This window comes from Brassica napus, chromosome C8 (genome assembly GCF_020379485.1).
Source record: "Brassica napus cultivar Da-Ae chromosome C8, Da-Ae, whole genome shotgun sequence".
In the NCBI taxonomy this organism is placed as follows: domain Eukaryota; kingdom Viridiplantae; phylum Streptophyta; class Magnoliopsida; order Brassicales; family Brassicaceae; genus Brassica; species Brassica napus.
In genome coordinates this window covers 30,827,333-30,854,586 of record NC_063451.1, presented here as the reverse complement: position 1 = coordinate 30,854,586, position 27,254 = coordinate 30,827,333, and the positions used below count along the sequence as shown (strand labels likewise).

General features: G+C 38.2%; 1 protein-coding gene and 2 long non-coding RNA genes across 6 annotated transcripts; 2 read left to right on the top strand and 1 right to left on the bottom strand.

Moving 5' to 3' along the window:
* Window positions 1-5,205: 5,205 nt before the first annotated feature.
* LOC106425939 lies at window positions 5,206-7,558 on the top strand. 2 transcript variants are annotated; one of them, XR_001285217.3, is made up of 4 exons: window positions 5,206-6,078; window positions 6,169-6,375; window positions 6,446-6,755; window positions 6,844-7,558. It is a non-coding gene; the product is annotated as an uncharacterized LOC106425939 (long non-coding RNA). The 2 variants fall into 2 exon arrangements; XR_007327850.1 differs by having other exon boundaries at window positions 5,241-6,078; window positions 6,446-7,558.
* A 3,231-nt stretch (window positions 7,559-10,789) lies between these two features.
* LOC106425905 lies at window positions 10,790-12,761 on the bottom strand. Its single transcript, XM_013866623.1, has 2 exons — window positions 11,703-12,761; window positions 10,790-11,512 (listed from the first exon to the last, which is right to left on the bottom strand). Exons 1-2 carry the CDS (start codon window positions 12,759-12,761, stop codon window positions 10,790-10,792), a joined length of 1,782 nt encoding a protein of 593 aa, XP_013722077.1.
* An 11,439-nt stretch (window positions 12,762-24,200) lies between these two features.
* LOC106431969 lies at window positions 24,201-27,254 on the top strand. Of its 3 annotated transcripts, XR_007327849.1 has the most exons (10): window positions 24,206-24,774; window positions 24,871-25,173; window positions 25,242-25,281; window positions 25,489-25,618; window positions 25,726-25,839; window positions 26,072-26,125; window positions 26,222-26,339; window positions 26,418-26,579; window positions 26,718-26,789; window positions 26,931-27,254. It is a non-coding gene; the product is annotated as an uncharacterized LOC106431969 (long non-coding RNA). The 3 variants fall into 3 exon arrangements; XR_007327848.1 differs by having other exon boundaries at window positions 24,202-24,774; window positions 25,242-25,618; XR_002660594.2 differs by having other exon boundaries at window positions 24,201-24,774; window positions 25,242-25,618; window positions 26,418-26,789.

The following is a 27,254-nucleotide window of genomic DNA, read 5'->3' as shown; positions in this document are numbered from 1 at the left end:
TATTTGTATGAGCGGTATATGTTCCATTTGAAGAAGATCGTGAAAATTTTAAGTAAGGTGGAGGGTTCTATAGTCGCACAGATGATAAATGAAGAAACTTCAAACTTTGCCGAGTACTACTTTCCAGCAGAAGTTCAGACCAAAAACAGAAGACCTGCTCAGCATGATGATAGAGGCGAACGGGCAACATATCATGTTACGGTTCTAGACATTTTCACAGACGTTGGACGACTTAGCGGAAAACCAAAGGACCGTCGACTTACTGATCAGGAGCGCAGTAATTTGCAAACATATTTGCTCACCAACTGCGAAGATGTTCTTCAATATGAGAGGTAAATAAATTAGCTTACAAATTTTTATTTTAACAAGTTGAAATTTAAATCTTAATTAATTACATTATTGTCATCATATGTACAGAATTTTCATGGCAGAAAAGCGGTTTGAATATAGTTACGCCACAGAGGACGAACTAGAAGAAATGAAACAGAGAGAATTTTCTGGATGGATGTTTATTTATGTGAGTGCTTTAAACAAATTAAAATATCATTTATCACATATTTATTCTAATTCACATTTATTGACATAACATATATATGTGCTATTAATAGGTGTCTGCTGGTTTGGCCAGAGGTGAAACATTTGACGATTGGATACGCGAGATGGTCGTTGGACCAAACTTTGTTGTGAAGTCATATCCGAGATTTTGTACTCGAGGATATGCATTCACAACTCAGAAGAGGAGACGTTCGAGTACGACTTATGATGCTGGCGTTTGTTCTGCATCAGTAGATGGTGTATACTACGGACACATACATGAGATTTTGGAAATCAAGTATTTGGGCATGGTTGGATTGCGCTGTACTGTTTTCTATTGTGATTGGCACGACAACACTCTAGATCGAGGTGTGAGAACAGATGCATTTGGTGTTACATCAGTAAATTCGAGGCGAAAGCTGTAATATTATGATCCTTTCATTCTTACTTCTCAGGCCGATCAGGTAATTAAATGTTAATTATTCAGAATGATTCATCATTATGTGTATTAATTTATAATTTTACTAATAATTTTTTAAATGTTACAGGTTTGTTATATCAAGTACCCCCGGGTAAGGAACATAAATGATCCATGGGTTACTGTTACAAGACTCAACCCGAGAGGCCGAGTTCAGGGAAGTTCTGAGCAGGAAGACCCACTACAACCAAGCACATCCGGCAACTTAAGTGCAGCAGAAGATTTAGCTGGAGTTGGCCTTGTAGTCGATTTAACCGACTTCGGAGAGGAAGCCGTCGTTCACGTAGAGGATGAACCAGTGATTGGAGAGTTTCACCAAGATCCAAATTCAGATTCATCTGGTGATGATGACTCGGAAACAGACTAGCATCGACTTTTTTTTTTTAATAGAAGTACCGAGGAAATTCCGAGGGAAGATAGGTTTTCCTCGGAATTTCCTCGGAATAGACCTTGTCGATTTAGGGATTTGATTATAGAGTCTTTTTCCTCGAAATTTCCTCGGAATATTCCGACGGAATTCCGAGGAAGATAAGGGTTTCCTCGGAATTCCCTCAGAATATTCCGAGGAAATTCCAAGGAAGTAGGGTTTTTAAACCGAAAACAACGTTTTGCGGTTTGAATAACACTTATATAACTCTTATTAAGTGTCTTAAACTGATTATGAAGTCAAAAATTTGTTCCTTACCCTATAATAAACACTTTTCCGATTGTATGAACGAAATCCCCACAACATAAGAGAAACACTTATACACTTTAATGAACGGTAAAGGGAATACTTACAATTCGTTTTGAAATTTTGTTATTTCATAGTTTATGATCATCTATACAAAGATTCCTCAATGGTATGCATTGCATTTGTATAAGAAATGATATGGGGCAAAAAAATTTGATGTTTTGAAACCCCAAACATGTGTTCCTCGGAATTTCCTCGAAATATTCCAAGAAAATTCCGAGGAACAATATAAACCAACAGAAATACATGCATAGGATATTCTTTTTCCTCGAATTAATGAAATATCCGAGGAAATTTCGACGGATATTTAAGTGTCTGCTCGGAATATTTTCATTTAACCGGGCAAACCAGCCGCGAAATATTTTGCAAAAATTGAAATTGAAATACCGAGAAAATTCCAACGAAAACTATCCGTCGGACCGCAGGTTTTATAACGACGAAACACTTCTTCTTCCCCATTTCTCTCTTCTTCCTCTCCGGCTCCTCTCCCTCCTCACCGGCGATCTCCCCCGTCTCTCCCGACGATATCTCCGGCGAATCCTCTCTAAACCTACACAAATCATGTAAGGACCCTATCCCACTCTCTTAGGTTCTATTTGTTAGGTTTTTGTGTAGATTTGATAGATTTTTGTTAGGGTGATTGGTTAGGATTGTGATTTGGTTGTATAATAGGTTTAGAATTGTGATTTGGTTGAATAATTTGCTTTGTTGAATTGATTTAGAATTTTTTTATAAATTTTTTATTATTTTTGTATTTATAAAATTGATTTTTGTATATAAATTCGATTTTTGTGTATAAATTCGATTTTTGTATTTTATAAAATGATTTTTGTATGTAAATTCCATTTTTTGGATTTTACAAAACGTTTTTTGTATATAAATCGGATTTTTGGATTTTACAAAACTTTTTTAATATCTATAAAACCTTTTTTGTGATTAAAAATGATTATTTGGGATTTTTTTTTTTAAAATATATATATATATATATAATGTAAATTTCTATATTTATTAAACATTTTTAATATTATTAAAACTATTTTTTATATATTAAAACTATTTTTTGTTTATTAGAACTATTTTTATATATTTATTAAACATTTTTAATATCTATAAAACTTTTTTTGTGATTAAAAACTATTATTTGGGATTTAAAAAAAAAAAATTTATATATTTCTATATTTATTAAATATTTTTTTTTTAATTTTGCAGGTCTAATGAGTATCAGACCCGGCCTCGACAGCGTCGTGGTCGTGGTGGTACGGGGAGCCAGTCTCGGGATTCCAGCCATTTTCAGGATTCTCCTTCGCCCCACAGCTCCTACCATACAACTCCCTCTGCTGCACCCGCTCCTGCTCCTCTCGCTCCCGCTGCTGCACCCGCTCCTGCTCCTCCGGGTCCTCCGGGAGTGATGAATGTTGCGGAGTTGGTTCGACAGCCCGGTCGTGACCATCTTCCCTATCTCACTCCGTATCCACATGGAGTGGGATAAACATGGTAATTAAACATATTTTGTTTTTCATTAAAATTTGATTCATTATTAAGCGTTTGTTCTTTTTATTAGGTTTAACCGATCCGGAAACGGGATCAGCGCATGGATCAACCGTATGATGTACTCGGCCCTTGACAAGGGACATCCAACTTTCACTGACTTCCCTACCGACAAGCAGCATCTGTGGTTTCGTCAGTTTGCGGTACGTATTCTAATTTTTTACTTATATTTTTAATCTTTAATATAAATTTTCTACTAATTGTGTTTTTTTTTTCCAGCAAGAATTCAACTGGAATTCCGATGAAACGCTCTTTATCTATCACCACTTCGTCCATAAAGTTATGGATAACTATGAGAAACAGATCTACGAGTGGAAGAAGAAGTGGAAAATCAACAAGGTTGTTTTTAATTTATTAAACAATTTTTTAATTTATTAAACTATTTTTTTAATTTATTAAAAGGTCCCAAAGTCGATAAATAACACGGTCTTGACGGAGTTGTGTGCGCATTGGGATAAGGAAGAGATGAAAGAAACTTCTTCCACCAACTCCAACAACCGCTGGAGCGACCGTAAAGGGAATGGCGTCTTCAAGCATAACTTGGGTGCTCAATCTATTGCCTCTCTGGGGGATCGCATGGTAAGTTCAGCCGCTTGTTCTTCAATTATTTAAGTTTTGAAATTTTATTTTTTGTGTATTTCTTCTAATTTCTAATGTTTCTTTAATTTATGTTTTTTCAAGGCGGAAGAAAATGATGGCGAGCCGGTTGATATCTCGCCCCAATGAAGAGGGCGTATACCAACAAGAAGACCGGCTAGATTGATGACGGTCTTGTGAGGGAAGTGGTCACCCTGGTCCAAACTCAGGTGCAAGACGAAGTGTCTCAGCTTCAAACCGAGGATGACGATTCGACAGCTTCGACCAACTTGTTCCGGTTTTGAATCAATGAAATCGTTGAATCCGTAAGTTTTTTTTTAAAGTTCAATTCATTTATTTCTTGATTTAAATTTGGCTATTTTCTATTTCAGTCGGTTCCAAAGAAGAAGGGACGTTTGGTCGGTTTGGGTCATCGCACCCGGTCGGTTCCTCCTTCTTCTGCACCACCGCCCTTTGTTGATCCAGAAGTACTTACGGCTCAGTTGAAGGACAAGGATGATCTCATATCTTTGTTGGAGACCCAGATGGCGGCTCAACAGGCGGGCTATGAGGCACAGAGGAGGCTGAACCAGCAAATGATGGAGATGATGCAGAGGATGTACCCGAACGAGGTGTTTCCGAACGTGCAAGACCCGTAATTTTTTTTTTTTCAAAAACTCGGAATGTTTTATTTTTATTTGTACAACTTTGAATATTATCTAATATGTTTTCAATTTTAATTTTAATCCTATATTTTCGAATTTAAATTTCAAAATTTTATTTTTTTAAAAAATATTAAATTTTTTTGAAATTCCGAAGAAATGAACCCTCGGAATATACCAAGGGACTTCTTCCTCGGAATATACCGAGGGACTCATTCCTCGGAATTTTCCGAGGGCTCCGTTCCTCGAAATTCCCGATGAAAATTCCGAGGAACATTTCGTCGGAACTTCCGAGGATTGGACCATCGGAAAGTCCATCGAAATATCCCGAGGATGTCCTCCCTCGGTATATTCCGAGGAGCTTTCCGACGAACTGGTGGTCCTCGGATTTTACTCGGAAATTCGTTTCCTCAGAATTCCGTCGGAAATTTCCGAGGGATTTCCGAAGAAAAATGAATTTCTGAGGAGTTATTTCTGAGGACTTGTTTCGTCGGTATGTCGTCGGAATAACGTTATTCCGACGACATACCGACGATTTTTTCTTTCAGTATGTCGCTGTTTTCTTGCAGTGAAAGACTCATGCTAAACAAGACGTTATAAGTCATAGATAACGTATTGTTTCAACGTTGTCGAATTTGAATTCAAACTCTACTTGAGAACGATCATTTATCTTTTGTAAAACCATTACCACCAATAAAGAGTCTTTATAACCTATACAATCTACAACTTGTAGCTTTTTTTACAAGAAAGAACAGTTCAGATATTTGGCTAATGATTACTCGGCCACTTGAACAGGTTTAGCAACCAAATCCATTGCATTTGCATCCGTAAGGGTATTATGGTATTAAGAAACAAAGCATCTAAATACCATAATGATCAAATCCCTTTTATTTATTTATATTTGTATTACTCACTGCCCATTAGCAACCTGAGTGTCAATAAATTACTAATAAATATTATCAGACATTATGGAAGAAAGTCACAATATCTATCTATCTATATATACTAATAAATGATACTTTTCTCCCTTCTCCTTGTGCCACCTGTAGGACGGATCATTTTAGGACACGTGTACATTGTTTGAAAAACTTTCTCAAAATTGTGTTTTCGATTCATTTTAACTTGGACTAATGGACTTCAGTGTTAAGTTTGGCCCACTAACCCAATACGAGAAGTTAGGGTTACATTTTCAGAAACAAACTCTGCAGAGATGAATCCACGTCTCTTGCCTCAGTCGTTTCACTTCACCTCCCACAAATTTCTTTCTGCAAAACAGTTGTCGTTATGGCAATCAATCATCAATTATCCCCACTACTTTTGCTTCATTGCTTTTTTACTTCGTTTTCATCGTCACTCATGCCGATATATGGAGCCCTTCTGTGAGGCTTCACCGAGAATCCAGTTCTTGATTCTTGATTAGAAAACCTAAATCGTTTTAAGTTAGCCCCGAGGATGGCAAATCAACAGTTCCATTTATTTGAGCTCAAAGCTGGCCTCTGCAGGCAGAGTGTTGTCAGAAGGCTTTTACGGTACTGCTAGAAAGGAAGGTAACGAATATTGGTCTTTATTTCGCTTTAATAACATGTACTCATTCTGAAATAAGGTGATTACGTGCTCTTTGGAATGGTTACTTTCAGAAACATTTTGAAGCAAGGCAGGCTGTATGATCTAAGTGGATTTGATGTAACAAACACCAACCAAAGCTTCCGCCTTTCAGACTCCCATGTATCAATTCGTTTTACAAACCAGACAAAAAAACATGGCCTTGATCCCGATGGAACTCTTCAGGTTCCGAAATTACGATCATTCAATGTTGTTGGCTAACACAAACACTGACTTGCAAGGTAATTCATTATATTCCCCATTTATATCTATCATGTAGTCTGCCTAAATGTCCATTTTAAATGCCTGCAGATATTGTTGGTGACGTGTTTTGGAATCAAACTACCTACAATGAAGAAACCCAAAAAAAAAGGGAGAGTATTAAGGCAACAATACGCATTCTAAGGCCTGCCCACCTACTATCTTCTATGTTTTTAGACTACTAACAAGAAAGGATGGTTTACTTTTTAGAACTGAGTTATTAATCTACTCTTTCATCGCGCAGGGAGGCAAACATTTATTTTTGACAATCTTGCTATGCAACTCCTTGATAAGTTGGTTATCCATGGCGTAGAACCACGGGTTATTTCAGCTACCAATATCAATCCAAAATTGGTTGGAGGTATGCATGTCCCGGATTAGTAATATGATTTACAGTTTTACATACTAAATTTTTGACCTTATTGCATGACGTCTTTTCCTAAACCCAGCCTCAGTAACCCTTTTCTACTTTGCATGTGAGTGTGAGGCCGACACAAGTTGCATCAAGGGGTAAGAGTTTATGCATTTAATAATTTTATCATTTTTGTAAAGGTCCTATTATGTTTAGACCCATCATTTTCCTTTTATTCACGTTGATGAGGGTTCTTCCTCTTCACCCAAAAAAATTACTGTGGTCAAGAAATTTGAATCATTGACTGTTTAGGAACTGAATTCATATGTCACCAACTCCCCTTCGCTGGTAAACCTTTGTAATGAAACCCATCCTGCTTACTAGCTTCCTCTGTCACACTGTTGTTGCTGTCAATACCACTTGAAATCACTGCAGAAGTGCAGGTTGAAGACATTCCATGAGAAAAGGGTAAAGATAATGGTCCGTGTCCGGCTGTAAGGGACGGCGTTCCTTTCGAGGAGTCCCCTGTTGAAGATTGTGGACCTCTGCAGAGAAGCCACGAAATGGTTGAACTCCAGGAGATCGAAGTGAAAGTTGGAGTTCTGGTTTCACAACCGCTTCTTTTACCTTTAATTCACAGCGTTTAACAAGAGTTGTCATTGAACTATATTGCAATGTTTTCTGTTCACCTTTTGTTTTTTTAAATCAGCCTTACTAATTTCTCAACTGCAAGGCAGTATTTTAAACCCCTATTAAATTGTTATAATGTTATGAATATTAGTGCAAATTATTTCATATAATGTTTCAATTAAACACTAGGTTTGCATGGAACATTTGTGAGGTCCATGTAACATTTTCTTATTTCCTTTTGACACTCTTTATTTGTCAGGTCCATGCAACATTTTCTTATTTCCTTTTGACACCCTTCATTCGTCAGGTCCATGCAACTTTTTCTTTATTCCTTTAAGATTGTCACACTTGGGGCAAAACAATGTCATCTATATTAATGTCAAATCCTTTACATAGAGTTTTCAGGCATTTTTGCTGGCTTAGAGGTAAAACATGGTATTTAAAATTCTCCTTGGAATATTGAAAACCAAAATAGATTAGTTTGCAATTTATGTTACTATGACAAACAAATGAGGAAATTTGCACTCTTCTAATAGCCCCGCTCTTTCCGTTTAAAAATAAGCAACTTGACTCTTCTAATAGCCCCGCTCTTTCCGTTTAAAAATAAGCAACTTGAAAACAAAGTAATACACTAGTCGCAAACCACTATCAAATATTTTTTCTTTCAACATATTTTCATCTTCATATTCCAATCAATTTTTTTTTACTAAGACCACAAAATAAATTGTAAATTAATTTAAAAATAAAACATACGAACCCGGCGCGTGGCGCCGGAAAACCACTAGTATAGTAAATAAATCGATCGCAATTGCACACGACTTTATACTTTAAGTACATAAGAAAATCAAGAAATATAATAATGATGATGCTTTTGTTCTTTTTGATTCCTAGATTTAAAGAATTGATTTATTAAGTGTTTTGGTTCCATATACATACTACAACCAATATAAAAGCAAGCAATAGACATTTAGAAAGCTTTATACTAGCAAACTGCTGTTTGTTATTTAACAGAAATACAAATCTATTTAAAGTGTTAAAACTAGGGAGTTGTAAACATTACCGCTTATATGTCTTTTTGGGCTTTTCATATAACATTTAAGATGTTAATTTTTTTAAACAAATCTATTGTTTAAGAAACGAAGGAAGTACCATTTAGAGCATCTCCAAAAAGACTCTCTATTATAGAGTTTGTAAAATTCTATATTTGAAGTTTCAAGATGTTATTCTCCAAAAGCAAAACTTCAAATTTAACTTCAAAATTATTTGTAATTTACATTATGGTCTTTATATTTGTCATAATTAATATAATTCCATACAACTTTTATAAATAACTAGCACATATATAAAAATATTATAGTAATATTAATTAATAAAATCTTACACTAAAATATAAAATTATAAATAGAAATACATAATTAAATATTAAACTACAAGAAAAATACTGCATTATTACATAAAATTATTTTCTTAGTGCTCCATTTTCAGTTACACAAAATTTGTTTGGACAATATTTTAGAAGTTCCGGAGCAAATTTACTAGACTATTTTTGTTGTTGTAATATTTAAATTTGTGTGATAATTATGTCTTCATGTATTTTTTAAAAAAAAAATTATTAAGTTTCTTTTGTAATATTCTTGTTGTCTAATTCTACTTTTAAATTATTATTAATCTTATTTTTATTTTTAAAAAATTTATGTATAAATTTTAAATTTATAAAAATAAATTTGAAATATTTAAAATATACAAAAGTTATAAGGATTAAAATGAATAATGAGAAAATATTTATGAATCATAAATGTGATGTGTCATTAATTATAAGGACCAAGATGCAAATAAAAAGATGAAACTTCAAATTTAGAGTTTTGAGTAGTGAAACTTCAAATATGATGTTTCACTTTTTAAAACTCTAAATTTGAAATTTTGAGGTTCCTTTTTGGAGAGCAAAAAATTCTATATTTGAAGTCACAGAGTTTCTTTTGGAGATGCTCTTAGACCCTAAAAAACACAGAAAGAAACCTATTGTTTTAAGATGGTGTGTTTTTCACAAAAAAAAATAGTATAAAAGATTTGTCAATAATAATAAAAAACATCTGGATATGAAACATCTCTGAGAAGCTTGATCCTAACACATCATATATTTCCAATCTGGAATCTCAGATACTTGAAATGATGGAATTTTCAATAGCAGTAGATATTCAGATTGGTTTCACAAGAAGTGAGTAGGAGACTTATGCTGAGGAGCACCACAAGGAACATTTTGAGGTACTGACTGCACTCAATGGCTCTCGTAATGTGTAGGTGCTCAGTATATGGATGATAATTGACATATCTGGACTCTGTAAAATTAGAATTGAATGCTGAGAGAAATAAATTAGACAGCAGATAGAAGAACTTGCATCCGAGTTAGATGAAAAGCATTTTCTGTTGGAGAAGATGGTAGCTGAACTGGAATCTGAAAAGTCTTTTCAGAGTTTGGAGTATGTTAGACATAAAAATTGATATTGTTAAAGGCTGAGGCTGAAATTACAGTGGAGGTACTAAAAGATGAACTAGGTGAGCTGTGTGTGGAAAAGGTGCCAGTGAGTTTGAAAAACTGAAACATAGGTGCAATGAGCTCGCTGAGAAGCGGAAGATTCTGAAAACAAAAGAGTTCAAAAGCTTGTCCATCCATTTGAGAGATCTTAAGGACGATGCTGAAGCTAAATGCACTCATGCCCGTGAAAAGGCGGGGCTATCAATCCCCATTAACTCCACAGCAGGAGTCGTTGAGAATCATTGTCATCAAAGAACGATACGAAACTTAGTTGCAGGAACTTCAACATAAACTAACCATGTCCAAGAAGTAAAGCGAGGAAATTCTGATGAAACTACAAGATTCCATTGATGAGAAGGCAGAATCCAACCTGTTAAAGAGAATTAAAGATATTGGGGATAACATTATGTGATTAATCATACCGGTAATAACTTCTGTTGCATCTGGATGTGTCTTAAATCTCTTTGCACCAGTAAAACCCCAGCATTCGTTGGTGCTAGGAAGATAAACTCGCTATCAAGGTTGACATCTGGGGATGCGGGGGCTTGCGGCCTCCACAGTACGGTATGCCTTTTCGGTTTAGAAAATTTACTTTTTCTAGATAAGTATGTACTCCTATAGGAAAAAGGAAATCGAGTTTTTGAGGCTGCTATAAATACGGATCTAAGAGCTTGTAAAATTATACATTCACATAATAATAAAAAATCCTAAACGGGTATTTGCCTCAATTCGTTTTGATCTTTCTTTTGCTTTCTTCAAAGTTGATTCACGTTTGTTCACAACAACTTCGTTACAGCATTAATGTTTACTATTTATATCTCTCAATTTATATTTCTTATCTTTTTTGAACACTACTTTCATTAACTTCAAACGAAAAGAGTTAGGTAGGGGCAATAACACCCTCAACCATACAAAGTGCTTCCTTTGATAAGGAATCAGCAACAAGATTTTTATCTCTAGGGATCCAAGAAAACAAGATCGAAATGTCGGGGAGTCCGCTCAGGTGGAGAATGTCCGAGAGAATCCCATGCACCTCCGCGATGCTTTCCTTTCGGTTTATCGCTTTTATCAGCTGTGCTGAATCAGACTCTAGGAGTATGTCGTTCAAATTATGCTCTCTGCAGAACAACAGAGCTTCCCGAATGGCTAGCCCTTCCGCAACGAGCGGTGAAGATACGTGCCCGTGGGGTTTTTTCCTTCTAATTTCAAACCTCTCTGTCTTCACTGTCCAGCCGAGCCCAGCTTTTTTATCTTCCTTCCTCCAGGCTGCATCAGTGCGAACGATGGTAGCTGCAGTGCACGCTTCAGTTGCCGATGGCGTTGACTGAGGAGGAGTAACCTTCTCTATCTTCTGCCCTTGTTCCCATTCCTTGGCCGCTCGAATAGCGGTAGCTAGTGTGTCCTCTGGTGATGCAGAAGCACCGTTGAAGACGAATCTGTTCTGTTTTTTCCACAAGGTCCAGAGGATCCATGGAACTAGTTGACTCGTAATTAGCCCTGTGGGGGGCAGTGCTGGAGTTGAGCAGAGGGACGTCCATCGTGTGTCTAAATCTACGATTCCTCTATGATCAAAACCCAAAGCCAAGGGGGCATCACGCCAGACCTGTTGAGCAAAAGGGCAGTGGAATAGTAGATGAATGATAGATTCAGATTCTCCGCAGCGCTTACACCGAGGATCGACATCAATGTGGCGCTCGACTAAGCGTGCTCCTACTGGTACTGCTCTCTTCAGGACTTTCCAAGCGAACATCTTTACCTTCGGAGCAACTTTCAGGTTTCAAACATTCTTGTACCAGGGGCAGTTCACACTCGGTCTTGTGTCCTCTTCTCCCTCCTCCTGAGCTAGCAAAATAGTAGCCCGATTTGGTAGAGTAAGCTCCTGATTTGGTTCCTAGCCAGACCTGTTTGTCTTGGGCATTTTTGATGCTTGGTTTGATGGTCAGGATGTCCTTCTCGTATTGTGGTAGAAACAACCGAATTTTCTCTACGTCCCATTCTCCTTGACGGTTTGTTCGCAGATCAGCCACAGTAAGGTTCACAAAAGCTTCTGAGGCTGGCCCGTAAGGTCGCTTCTGTTTCGAGTGATCAAGCCAAGGGTCATACCAAACGTTGATGCTCTGACCATTTCCCACAACCCAACCCAAGTTCTGAACCAATAGATCCCTACCAACTAGTACACTTCTCCACCCGTGTGAGATAGCTGTAACAGCTTCTACGCTCAGGATATCAGTCTCTGGGAAGTATTTCCCTTTTAGCATTCTACTTAGCAGAGAATCAGGGTTTTCAAATATCCTCCAACTGAGTTTTGCAAGTGCTGCTTCGTTGTATCGTTGAAAATCCCTGAATCCTAATCCGCCCAAAGCTTTTGGTTTTGTCAATTCCGTCCAAGCTATCCATGCCATCTTTTTCTTGCCCGAGCTGTCGTCCCACCAGAACCTTGTGATGGCCGATTGGATCTCCTTGCATAGTGAGACTGGGAGTTGAAAACCTGTCATGGCGTGAGAGGGGATAGGAGACAGCACACTCTGTAACAGGACCATTTTCCCTGCCGCAGACAAGTATCTCGTGGTCCAGGAGCCTACTTTCTGTTTGATTCTGTCGACGATGGACGAGAAAAGGTCTCGTTTCTTCCTGCCAAAGTGTTCCGGGAGGCCTAAGTATTTGCCTACTCCGCCCTCTTTTTGGATGTTCATCACGTTCTTCACTATCGCTTTTAGGGGCTGAGGAGTTCTCTTAGAAAATGTGATCGAGGACTTATCCACATTGATTGCCTGGCCGGATGCATCCCCGTAGCGCTGGATGATTTTCAAGAGTGTTGCTGCTGCTTCTCGTGACGCTTGTACGAAGAACATAGTGTCATCCGCGAATAGTAGGTGGTTGACCCGGGGGCATCCCCTTGCTACTAATGCCTTTTAGGCTTCCATCTTCTTGTGCTCGGTTACAAAGGCCCGAGAGGACTTCACTGCACAAAATAAATAAGTACGGTGATAGAGGGTCTCCTTGACGGATTCCTCTACTCGGTGAAACCAAACCTCTAGCCGAGCCGTTAATGAGGAAGGAGTATGTAACCGTTGAGATCCATTGTGCGACCAGATTAATCCATCTAGGGTGGAAGCCAAGCTGTCGCAGCACAAGGGAAATGAAATCCCATTCGAGCCTATCATAGGCTTTGCTCATGTCGGTCTTAACCGCCATCGAACATCGTTTTTCCGCTTTTGATGTCTTAAGGAAGTGGAGAACCTCATGTGCTATCAACACATTATCGGAGATAGCCCTTCCCGGCACGAAGGCCGATTGGTTCTCAGAGATAATGGATGATAGTATGGGTTGTAGCCGTCGGGTGAGGATTTTATAGAAGATCTTGTAGTAGACGTTACACAAGGCTATGGGCCTGTAGTCCGCTACCCGCTGCGGATTTTTTATCTTAGGAATGAGTCGAACATGAGTGGTATTGATGCTGGCGGGTAGCTTGTCTAACTCAAACATGTGTTGGACCTCTTTGACAATGTCCGACCCAATCTCCTGCCAGTGTGTCTGATAAAAGGTTGCCGAGAATCCATCCGGGCCAGGTGCCTTATCTGCATGTATGGAGAAAAGCGCTTCCCGGACTTCCTGCGCCGTAGGCACCGCAATCAGAGCTGCGTTTTCCTCCTCCGTGACCAACGGCTGAAGCGCTTGTCTTATTGTTTCCTCCTTATTACTGGTTGTAGCTGTGGACGTATACATCTCCTGATAATACTTCACTATCACCTTTACAATTTCCTCTTCTTTATAGCACTCTTTGCCGTCAGAGTCTTCCAAGACTGAGAAACTGTTAGCCCTTTTACGTTCTTTTGTAGTGGCATGGAAAAAACCCGTATTACGGTCCCCAAGTCATAACCAGAGCAATCTGCTCTGTTGCTTCCAGTACGATTCTTCCGCCAGATACGCTTCATTCAGCGCTATTGTTATGTCACGGATTAGTTCTGTGTCGTTCCGCGGGGATGTAAGAGCTAGTTCCAGTTCTTTTTGTTTCTGCTCGATGATGAGCCTACTGTTTCACTGTTGTGTTTTGTTCCACTCTGTCAATGCAGTTCGGGTGCTTGCTATTTTTTCTCTAACGGAACAGTTCCCCGAATTTTTCCATGCCTTAAGGATAACCTGCTTAGCTTCATCATTCTCGTTCAATCTTCTATCGTAACGGAAGATTCCTTTGCGTCGCTTTGAGTCAGGTTCAAAGAAGGACAGAAGTGGTTTATGGTCTGACCCTTCATAATCTAGGTATTGGCAACGTGTTGTCGGGTAATTCTCTGCCCAGTGACTATTAGCCACCGCTCTGTCCAGCCAGCACCGGACAAGGTGGTCGCCTCTTTTACCTCTCCATGATAATGGATCTCCTGAATGTCTAAGGTCATAGAGGTCGCCTTCAGAAAAGAAATTTCTGAGGTCTCCAAAGGATTTTTCAGTTCTCGCTGGCCCCCCCACCTTTCTTCTTCGCTGAGCAGATCGTTAAAATCCCCTGTCACAAACCAGGGGGAGTCTCGGTGCGAGGCTAGCTGTAGCATGTGTTCCCATTGTAACAACCTTTGTTTCCTATCACAATCACCATGTATGAACGAAGCAAAGAAGGATTTTCCTTGATATTCAATAAAAGTATCGATCAAATTTGCATTTGAGTACATGATATCAATTTTGATATTTGAATTCCAGAGTAGAGCAAGTCCTCCAGCACCATAGCCTTTGGGCGGGAATAGATAGGTCGATTCGTAGCCGAGCTGCTCCAGCTTCTTTTTTACAAAGTCATCGGGATTTTTGGTCTCCATTAGAAAGATGATATCCGGATCAACCTGTCGTTTGATCTCCCGGAGACGTCGAACTGTCGCGGGATTCCCTAACCCTTGACAGTTCCAACTCCCTATTGCTAAGGAGGCGGATCTGCCGGGGTACGAAAACCCGACTTCTTCCACGACACTGGTGGGATCATGTTCCTTAGTGGCTGATTGTCCGAGTTGGCGCTATTTGTATGCTCAGAGGAGTTCCGCGATGCATCCGATCTTGCCTTGGAGAGCTTTTTGTCTCTATTACTTTTGGAGGCATCAGTAGCTAATTTTCGTCTACTCAGTGGAGGCCTTGTGCTCGGAATCCTTCTTTTTTTGGTGCTTGACCCCGGCAGCTGCTTAGGACTTGAGTTAATTGTTTTCCTCCCCGGTGGTCTTCCCGGCTTTCTTTTAGCTTCAGGGGCCCCAGAAGGTCCGGTTATGGTTGTATCTTTTACTTGGGGACCAAGCCTCTATAAAGCTGAGATGCGCTCAATACTAGTGGGGTTGGGTTCCTAGATGGGTATTTGGTTCCCCATTGGCCCTGTAGTTTGCACTATCATCAAGGCTGTTTCTTCTATTTCACCTTGTTCCTCAGCTAGGCGCAGTCTTTCTTGTCTTGCTGCACTCTCCGTGGGATCAACACATTTGGTATACTGAGTCATGAACTCTCTTACTTCTCCTGCAGATTTTTCTAGCGCCATTTGAGATGCTTCTAATTGTTCACTCCGAAGGGGAACCCCCTTACTGGAGGACTCTGGCACCTTGGAGAGGAGCTGGCTTCTACCATTCTCGTAGTATTGTGCAGTTGGTCCCGTTCTCTATCCTTTGGGGAGGTGCTAACTTGTCGGGGGCGCCACTGGAGACTAGCTGGGGGCCGTGTTCTCTCTTTGTATCGAGGGGGTCTTGAGTGTTCCTCCCTGTCCCTGCTTTGCTGTCTGGGCGTGGAATGATGGCTCTCTCTACGCGAGGAGTGCTCCTCTCTTCGGTCCGCGGGGGGGGGGGGGGGGGGGGGGGGGGGGGGGGGGGTGGAACTGGTTGCGAGAGTGAACCCCTGACAGGTCTCTGTGAGGATAGTACTCGTTTCTCTCCAAGCCTCTTGGATATCTCCGTTCTGGAGGTGCCTGTACCGTACTTTGGAAGGTATTGTTCTCTCTCCTTGATTCACCTTCGTCGTAACGGTGTAGGCCTGATTTGCTGTTTTTCCCAGAGGCCTCCTGCTGCTTCTCTTTCAGTGCTCGAAGTTGAGCCTTAGCTACAAGGCAGTCTTTTATTTCATGATCTAGGCGAAAACACTTTGAGCAATGCCTTTCTAGCTTTTCATACTTCAGTGAGGCAGTCACCTCTTCTCCATTTGAGTAATCTATGACATACTTCATCAATAGAGGTAGTCAGCCATTTACTTGCACCCGCATTCTAACTGTTGAGGCCGTTATTTCTGATTTTTCATACACTCCAAGGTCCTCTCCGATACTTTTGATGGTTTCTTCAGACCAGAGGTGTACCGGTATACCTTGAACTTTAATCCAAAATGGGATGAGAGAGGGGAAATCACTAGAGAAGGTCGGCTCCCACCGTTGAACTATAATCATCCACCTCGCATAGTGAAATGGGCGCTTCTATAGTACTGAGGTCAGGTCATCTTCGGTCTCAAAAATGAATTGGAACATGCCATTCCCTAAGTCTGAACCCACTGGTCTTGTCTCGCCTTTCCACAACTCTGTGAAGAAGGGTATAAGAGATGTTACCCGTTGAACAGAGGGGTTTGTTACCTTTCCAATAAGCTTGAGGGCATGTTGTCGTAGAAGATCTGGGTTGTTAGGGGCTTGAGCTCGGATTCTACCAGTTCGGGGGGCTTGGTGGTTCTCCGTTACCACTCCTTTACCCTTCTCGGCAGAAGAGAGTCGTCTATGCATCGTTAAGCTCCGGTTGTACTGTGGTTTGGTGGTTACAGAGCAATTTTGACTCAATCCTTAAAAATTTTATGGGGAGATGAGTTTTAGTATCAAAAGGAGCAGACAGGAATCCCTGTATCACTAACTTCAGGAAGACAAAGTATTCATCGGCGGCGAGTTGGCCGGAGCATGGCGGACCCTCCGACCGCAGGTCGGGGGCTGAACCCGGTGGATTAAGAGCAGAGACCGCTAGGGACCAACGTGTACTGCCAAATTCGGCTGTGACTTTGAAATATTCCGGATCGCTGCAGTGGCTTTTTGCAGTAAAAGGAAAAAGAGTGATGTGTAAAGGTATGAAGACTTCTTCAGACCAGTGGTTCGAAGCTTTCTTGACAAAAGTGCCCGGGAGAACTTTTTCACTCTTTCTTTCTATTCCTTTAGTTTTTATATTTCTTATCTTGCTTATAATGTTTATACCTATTAATATATGTTTCTCATTCATCAGAGATTCAGAGTGCTACTTGGATCAATGATAGTTGTAGGGCAGAGACTTCAAGGTCTAGCTTGGATCACTTAAACAATGAGGTGATAGTTTTGTATCACAATGTCTACTTATTGGTTAGTATAGTGAGAACGATATTATGTTAGTTCATAGCGTCAGTGAATCTTTTTTTCTTGTCTTCTTTACAGCTAGAACGGATGAAGAATGAGAATTTACTACAACCTCAAAATGATAATGATTCAGACACTAGATTTCTGGATTTGTAATAGGAGCTTGTACAGTTGCTTTCAGGTGTGGAATCTTCCAGAGTTTCAGAGATATAAGCGATCTAATAGAAGAAATGTTGGAGACCAAAGGCCGGTATGCATCGGTAGAAGCTTAAGGAGATGCATGACCGTTACTCTCAGCTAAGCCGCAAGTTTGCAGAGGTTGAAGGAGAGAGACAAAAGCTAATGATGACTCTTAAGAACGTTAGGGCATCTAGAAAAGCAATGCTCTTAAACTTTCATCATCACTTGGCGGCTTACAAGTTCAGCAGTATCCAGAAATTTTTTTTACTGATGTCATAATTTAATTATTATTTTAATAAAATATTATTAATATTTATTAATATAAATTTAAATATTAAATAATATAAATATTTAACAAAAAATATAATATATATTTCAATAATGTTAAAATATCAAATTTTAATATAAACACATACACAAATGTTCAATTTTGATTTAGAAGACCCACAAAATAAATAACAAAATTATATTTATAGGTTTAGCCTAAAAAAAAGTTTGTTTTAGACAAAACAAAAGAAAATATAATGGGCTTTAGGCCCGTATCTTAAAAAAAAAAAAAAAAGGAGTCAAGGGATAGTTGAACCCGGGTGAAAGGGGTGTCAAAAGGGCAGAGTTTACCAACTGAGCTAGTGTGTTTAACAACAAACGGATAACAAAAACAAAGGTTTATAATTTAAGGGGTGTCAGCTGACACTCCCACCAACATAGATCCGACTCTGTCAGCAGTACCTAAGTCCTTGCTTGAAATGACTTTTCAGACAACAATGTCTGACTTGTTAGGTGCATTGCCCTTTGCTTTCAAGAGCGTGAACCCAAAACAGACTTGGAGCTAGATAGACAATGATGACGAAGAACCTTGGATATCAGGTACATCGGCCCTTGACTCTGTAGCGGTACGATTAGGGTCTCTAGTAGTGAAATGAAGCTTTCCACGAAACCAGAAAGCAGATAAATAGCAGTGCAGTTTCAAATCATTTCAAAATTTTGTTTAAAAACTATATATTTTAAAGAAGTAATAATATTTAGATTTAAAATTTAATAGTTTCGTATATATATATAATTTTTAGGGTGAAATTTTAGGCCTTAAATTTTGAAATACATTTCAAATTAATTTGTATATTTATTAAAAAAATTAAGAAACATTTTTATTTTTAGAATCAAGATCATGTTATGATTAAGTATTAACTCACGCCTCCACCTAAATCGTCTAGCTCCGGCCCGGTGTTTGCCGGTGTCGGAGGCACCCCTCCATTCTCTTTTCACCATCGATCTAGCTTCCCCTACGGCGGTGAGATCATTGGAGGAGTGGTTTAGTGGCCGGTGGAAAAGAGTTTTGCTTCTACAGTTCTCGGAGGCAACGCGCCGGAAGGTTTCACGAGGACAGAGTAGTCAATGTGAACCTTGTTGCAGGTGCGTGGTGGAGCCATACATCCCATCGTCGGCGGTTTCTGCTCCACACCCTTGAAGCTGGGAATTCGTTTATCCTGTCCGGTTGAGGTGTCAAGGTCCGCATTTTATCCACTCGGTTCTGTGTCTGGCTAAGGATCAAGACCTAGCTTTCTCGGGAAAGCTAACCAAACTCGGATGCGCGCCGCTCGGTGTAGCAGCCGGTGGTACATGGGCTACATTCTAATCAAACGGCGACCATCAGCTTTGTTCTTGAAATTGGTTCCGAATTGGTTTGAGGGTTTTCGGTTGAGCCTTTGTTTTTGTATCGATTGGTCTATTTAGGTTGTGTAAGGGTCATCCTCTCTGCTGTAGGATGTTTTGTTCTCATTATGGTGCAAAAGGGCAGTGTTGTTTCAGCGGGTAGTGCATTGAATCATTCAGTTGCAAAATTATCTTCGAGTTGTAGTGGATGCAATGATCTTTCGTCGCTTATGTGTGCTAGTGCTTATCATGGTTATGGGTTTTGAGCGACGAAGCTCGGTTGTGTGGAGGTTTTGGTGGACTTCTATCTAGGTGTAAAGTGGACGTCAGTGCGTTCATGCCGTATCCGAGAGATGTGTGGATCGTGAAGCGATCTTTCTGGTCGGGTTGTGAAGTCTTGGTTCTTAGTTGCGAGTGGGGATGGTATCGTTTGGCGGGCCATAGACAGCAGCGATAGATCCGGGTTGAAAAGGCGCTACGGTGTAGCATCGATTTATCTAGATTATTGTTATCCGCTTCTTCGGAGATCGTTTGCACTGATTTGTCATTTGCTTTGGTGTAGTTGTTTTAGTTTATTGAGCTGTAGTGTGTTGTTGTTCTTTTGGTTAGTTAAGGGTGGGTTCGAAAGTTACCCCGGGGTGGGTTCGAAAGTTGCCCCAGCGTGGGTTCTAGCTGTCTGTTCCTTAGGCTCTTGGTTCTGGAGATATTTTTTATCTGCCAGCTTTTGTATTAAACTATCGTATGAATGAATTTCAATTTGGGAAAAAAAAAAAAAATCAAGATCATGTTGGAACGTTCTACTTGACGTGCTAAAAAATATATTTCTCGCAAAAAGATTTTGAATCTGTCATATCACAAATAGGGACTTCACCGATGACAACTTTTCAAGTATCTTCCTTTTGAACGTACTCTTTTATCTTCCCATTCTCATACAAAAATGTATAACTCACCATCCACCACAACGCAAAGTCGAGGGTGGATGATATTAAAAGATCCATAAGGTTGAATCTTGTTCTGTTTTGTGCCACTAATGTGAGAATCCTCTTTTATCTTTCTTGTTGTACATAATCTCTTTAGAAATCTTTCACGACAACTAATAACATTGTTTCAATGACGTGCACGTGAGAACAACTGAACAAACATGAAACCAGTGTCTTGTTAAATCATAGAACACAAACGCTCACGGTTTTTATAAAAGGACAAAAATTAGTAGGAACAAAGATAAAGAACGTGAAGCGTGATCTTATTAACATAGAGAATAGGTTTATATACAACATTGGAAGCAGACTGATAAGGAAAGCTATAATTACAGAGAATATACAATCTCTAGCATATCATATGAAATATCTTCTTTATAAAAGATGACACTCTTGTGTGTTCAAAAGGAAACTTTGAAAGGGCCACATTTTGCATGAATGATGAACGTTAGAGTTAAGTCTTGGTCCTTGTTCTGATTTTAGGAACCCTTGGTACAATATACTCAGTACCACATGAAATTATTCATATTCACATTTCACACCTTACACATTTCCCATCATCTACACAAAGTTATGTCTAGTTTTTCACCTTTTACTTAGTTTCTGGTAAAAAAAAATTCATATTTTTTATTTTCTGATGTGGGTAAGAAAAGTGTAGGGTAGAATAATGATAATGATGTCAAATAGCTGTGGAGAGTAGTCGTAGTAGAATTATAGGGGGGCGACCTTGGTTTATATATAGAGATAGGTCCACCCAAAACCATAGAATGATAGAACTAATGATGATAGTTTCAATTTAGTTTTATAGTTAAGAGTAAACTCTACTAAAAAGAAACTTTGACTACACATTTAAACATAAAATCACATCAAAAGTTCAATACGGTGTTACCTCTAAAACCCATACCTGTAACCTGTTAACCGAATGAACGAAAGTACCTCCTATATCCATAAACCATTACTTATTAACCTAGTAAACCAAGTACTACCTCTATCCATTAACCCTAATATTATTATTATTATTTTTGTTTAATTTTTGGGTATTCCAAGCTCATGTAGAAGTCCATACTAATATCCAAAATGATGATACAACCCATGTATGGACTTTTATTCCGGGTATTCAAATGGACCGTAAAGTATATTCATATCTGCGTGGACACAAGGTGAAGTGTAGTTGGGTTTTCTCGAACCTGAATTGTTTGGTAATCCCAATGTCCGCCTACCACTAGACCACTATCTTGTGATTAGGTAATGCCTTATTAATTGATAGATAAGTTTTTTTTCTAATGTTAAAATGGATCAGGAATCAGAGACGGTTACAAGTTTGTTTTGAACAAAATATTAAAATCAAACTATTAAAATCCTAGTTTCATCCACCCACTAAACCTGACATGATCTGTTAGTTTGCTTTTTTAAATCCTTCGATATCAATATCAATATCACGTTTCGAGAAGTTTCTTTATCTTCTTGGTTTTGTTAGAAACTCATTAACATTTACTAATCATAAAACGAGAATAGTTAATGGTACCACCACAATTATATCCTTATGTATCATCAACTGGATCATATATTTCTCTGCTTAAATGTAAAAAGTATAAGCATATGAAGTTATGAACAAAGAAGATCCCCTTTTTTTTTAATCAAAGAACAAAGAAGATCCCTTCTAACAATGTTGCACTTACTTTGACAAATCTGGCTTCTCTTACTTTTGTCTACGTCTGATGATGTAATGTGATATTGATTGAGTCGAGGTGAGTACAACAACAACTACTACAAAAATAGAAGCAGAAATGCTTTTGGAAAAGTAATAACTTTTTATTTTTTAAAAATGTTACCAACCTTAAGCATCACACTTGTCTCTACCACTTGATGTCTTTACGAAGTTACAGCTGTCTCTACTTGAAATGACTTGTTCTGCCACTTCCTTCTCGCTCTTCTAGTAACCACCCATCTCTGTCTCTCCACAAAATGATTGATATTTATAATAATAATATGATTAATATCTAATTGATATAATATGCATATAGATATAATAAATACCTTAAGAAAGAGTCCAGTTCATGCATTTTGTTGGTTACTACTTCTTAGTCTTTTAGTTCGAAATCTTTCTTGGCTTAGAATAGAAGTAACGGTATTGATATATTACTTCCAAACCAAGTTTATAGCTTTCCTTGGGGTCCTGTTTTTTTGTATATATCAACAATTGTATATAAGCACTTGTCATGTACAATGGATAAACACTCAAAATCATCAATCCTAATCGCTTTTATGAGAATTTGGACCACATCAGGAACCAGTTGTTATGTGTACGAATGTATCATAACCGCAAAGGTACATATCTGTCTCCACGAAGTATACAGAACTGCCATTCATGTTTGATTAATATATAGATGTGTATATTTATCGACAGAGGTCTTTGGCTACATCGAAACAGCTATGCATTTGCCTTTTTGAACTTGTAATGCAAAATTTTATCAACCATTATCTAAAGCATTGGTTGTTTCAAACGCAATTCTTGCATTGGGTTTTTCATAAACGTAAATTTCTATTTGTTTGACGTTGACAACTAACAGGTTGATGATGTAAGACCATCTTGTAATGGTTTATTCTATTTTTTCATCTAAAATAGAGTAACTCTGTAACAGAGTCGGATGTTGTTCCAATGATATTCTATTTTAGAGTGAAAATAGAGTGATGCACAAAAAATAAAAAGTTACTCTATATATGGAGTAAAAAAATAAGTTTACACTATTAAAGAGTAACAAATATAATACCATTAGAAAATTTTTACTCTAAACTCTATTTTAAAGGGGAAAATAGAATGGGGTTGGAGATGCCACAAGACCATCTCCAACCCAAACCTATTTTTCCTCTATAATTCCCACTAAAACAGTGTAACTCTATTATATAATAAGTTTTGCTCCACTTCTGTTTCATTCACCGTCTCTTGTTCGATTCAAATTACTTCGGTTTGATTTTTTATTTGAAATCTAGATAACGCACGTGCCTCAGTTGGGAAAGAGATAACGATAGTGAGTTGTCTAGAGGGTATTTTGGTATTTGGACAATGAAAAAATGTGTGTCAAGTGTGAAATATCTTATTGTGATATTACAAACTCAAAAAGTGTCGATGAATGTAATTGTTTCTGATATAATCTATATATTCCGAACTTTTTATGCTACTACTAATGTACATTCAGTATTGGTAACAGTAATAACATAAATAAAGCAAAGTATACTCTTAGCTTACAAGATATATCAAATTCAAATTATTCTCCCTTTTGCATTTATTATATCTACAATTTGCATATCAACTCATTTGTTATATAATACTACCTTTTGAGATATCCGCCGTTAAATGGGTCCAAAATGCCACTTTGAAGTTTATGATTTATTTTAAATAAAACAAATTACTTCAGTAAAATAGTCCCAAACGAATCTATCGTCGTACTACATAATCAATCTCGATCAAGTCACTAGACACTAGTGCGGCATCTATATGTATAACTTCTACAATACAAACAAGGTGCTGACTATTTTAATATACTAAGTAAGGTTTAATCAATTAATACAGATACTATTGTGCTGCTACAATACAGTTTCATGTCGAAGAGTTGTTTTGTTAAGGAAAAATTCAAATGGTTGAGATAAGTTTGTCTGGACTGATGATGACTTGCAAACCTCACAGAGACCCAGAGACCTATGTCCTAAAAACAATTTTGAGTATGTGCATGGAAGTAAAAAGGATACATACAAAGAATCTCATCATTTCTGTTTATTCTTTCTTGGCAAATGTTGCAAATTGTAAAAAAAAAAGGAGGTATAAACGAAAGTATAAAATGAATTGGGTGAATGGAGAATGATACAACTAAGTACATTAATCATTTTCTTATTTTTATTTTCTTGTAGAAAAATCCATAAAATCAGCACCTCGAGGGAGGAAAAGAGGGAAAAGCACCTATAAAAGTGAACACTAAAACCCAAAATACACGAATAAAAATATGAAACTAATTAAAACACGACTCAAAACGCTAAACATTTCAATGACTCTTTAGTCTTTACTTTTATTAATCTTTTAGCAAAGAAAGGGACCAAATGTACGTTATTAATTTATTAGCATGTTGTGTGTTGATCATGGAAATATCCTAGTTAATCTTCACCATAAAATTTCAATGTCAATGTAAAAACACCTTTTGAAATGACCTCAACAATTTTACCACCAAAAAGAGTCTTTTATTCGGCTCACCCTATCTTTCTTTTTGAGTCATATAGCTCAATTTATATGTACATATTTCTGATGACAAAACTTGACAAGAAATCAACTTGTAGTCTATGTAATTTGTAAAACATATGTCATAATCTATCTATAACTATAAAGTTGAAGTATCTGCTTTTTTAGGCTGTCAACGTCATTCTGGAGAGGAGGGGAAATCGTGACACGTCAGCGTTTCTTAAGTCGTTGTCTCTGGGTTCCATTGTTTTGTTGGGCCTTACAGCATGCAGCCCATCACGTGTTTTAGAACATAATGGTGACTAAACGCCCCGTTAAGGATTAGGTTTACTCGGAGTGCTTCTCGCGTCTCCAGATCGAAAGGCGACACCTCTTGCGCAGCTGACCTTCCGTCTCCTTCGTTGCAAGCACTCAAAAACCGATCAATCAATCATCTTTAATCCCCCCCTTCCATTAATCTATCACCCACGATCTGGATTCAATGCGATATTGTTGATGTGCAAGGCGTTTGAGTCGACTATAAAAAGGTATGCATGGTTCTCTCGGAGACTACATCTCATTCGTTCTTAACTCATCAGAAAATACAGTGCTTTCGGTAACGTGACTTATATGTTATACTGCAGATTTCACGACATCATCTTTATGCTACCCGAGAACTTGGACTGAGATAGAAAATATTGAGTTTTGATATGCTTTAAGTTTTAGATCTTTCGGCCTCATGTCATTTTCATATGTCTGATTTTTTGAAAAATTTGACTGAGTGGAATATGCATTCTTCCGCAAAGGATCGTGAATATGACTCAAAGAGACATGTATGTTCATGATTGAAACAACGATGGTTTCGTTTCTTTCTCTGAATGTGTCTTCTCTTTTGAATTAATCCATGGACGAGAGAGCTCAAGAGATGCTCCACTTCATCCACCCATGTAATTTTCTTCTTCTTTTTAATCACTTTTATTTTATCTATTTATAGTTTTTGTTTTGTTTTTCTTAGGCTGAAGCAGCTGATTATGCGACAGATCCTTTGCAAAAGAGTAAGAAAATAATTGAGTTACACACTTTCTGAGATGCTTTTGTGGTCCATATTAATTTAATCTAATTGAGCATGCGGCTCTGTAACATGTAATACAAAGAGCGTTAGGTACAGAGCTTTTGGAGACTTTGGTTTAGTATGGTTAAGATGGACATTGGAGATGAATATATTTTCTCGGTCCTAACTCCTTTTGGATTCTTTCCTTTAGAACTTCAACAGCAGCTCTGTCAATGGCATCTTTATATGGACAAAAATTGCCTCTGTTGACTTAGTTTAGGGTCCTTCACCAATCTACAAGCAGTTCCTTACGCCAGGCGGTGTATTCACAACTATAAAAGGTCAGTCTTCATCCCTTGAAAATCATTCTCTTCATTCGTAAAACACCAAAGAAAACTTATTTAAAGTATAATGGCTAATTCATCAATCCTTCTTGCTGATTTGAAAGACGGGCGATGTTCCTCCACCGTTGAGGTGCGACTGCTCAGATTCTTGGCAGCAAGGAACGTCAAACTCGGTGGTGAGCTGATGGCATCGATATGCTTCTCCTCATGATTCTAAGGTTATTATGTTCTTAAAACTCATGATTATCAGACCTTTGCATTCATATATTCATTGAATCACTTTTAAATGCGAAATTTAGAACCCGTCGGTTGATTATGATTTCTTCTTCACCTCATGATTATAAGACTTTTGTATTCATATCTTCATTGAACCTCTTTTGAATAATAAATTTAGAACCCGTTAGTTGATTATGAATTCTTCTTCACGTCTGTTTCACAATGCCACATCAGAGACACATAGCTGTTTCGACAAGGAGACTTATGCAGGGGAAAGTTACTTTACAAGTAAGTATCTTGGTGATTATTAAATGATTAATTATATGAGTACGTTATATTACTTATCCTGCACTCAATCTGCCTGGATATTGTTCATCCATGTAGGCTGGTCTCCAAAGACACTGGGAATACATCAGCAGCTTCACTTTTTAGAGGCTACGTAAAGGTTGAACGTTTGACCATGGCTGATCACAACGAGTTTATCATCACTACTCCATCTCAGGTTGTACAACTAGCTTTAGAATTTGTTAGTCCTGCATTTTTGAACTTTGTATGTGATTCTAATATTCAAAGAATGTAGGAGATTGACTTCGTTTGCCTGCACCTGGAAGGTCAACGGCATCGAGATGGACAAAGGGTGGTGTTAAGTTTCTTGCTCCAAGTGTACCAAGAAACTTCAGTGGATTGTCTCATCCTTTACCTGCGTGCACTGCAACAATACTAATGTTGTTGGTGTCCTCCGGTATGTATCATTCAGTAACATTTTATTATCAATCATTTGCACCAAAAGTCCACACACGCAGATATACCCATGATTTTAAATGCATGTTTACTGACTGATATCGTGTGGAGATGACCATTGCTAATGATACTGCTGAAGGTCTATTTGATGGTTTTGATTGGGAAATGACAAACTTACATAACATCAGTGCCTGTGAAGCTGGTTCTGTTGGTACGTCAATTTCAGCGCATATCATTATCCGCCAGTTTGCTCTGAATATGTTCTAATATACTTCCAACCAATCATTGATCACTTGGTTGGAGAGTTTGTGAACCCATAGGAAACTCAGGTCCCCCCCCCCATTTTTTGCAGACATGCAGGAAGCACTGACTACTGGAGCAGCTCCAAGTGGTGCCGCCAATAAGAAGTCTCCAGCTGGAGCAGCTTCCAAGATGGCCAAGAAAGCATGGACGGCATAGGTTAAGATAATAAGAGCTCTGGATGCAGTATTTCCTCTTTAAATAACACATCAGTGTTTCTTTACAATTTTAGTTTTGTTTTCCCCCTCTGGAGCTATGTTTGGTTCGGACAATCTTTATAAAATTTAAGTTCTTTTTTAAAACAAAATCTGTCTAAGTTTAAATTAGTCGATATATTACTCATGTCATTTAACTACTCAGGATTAGTTTTTTTGTT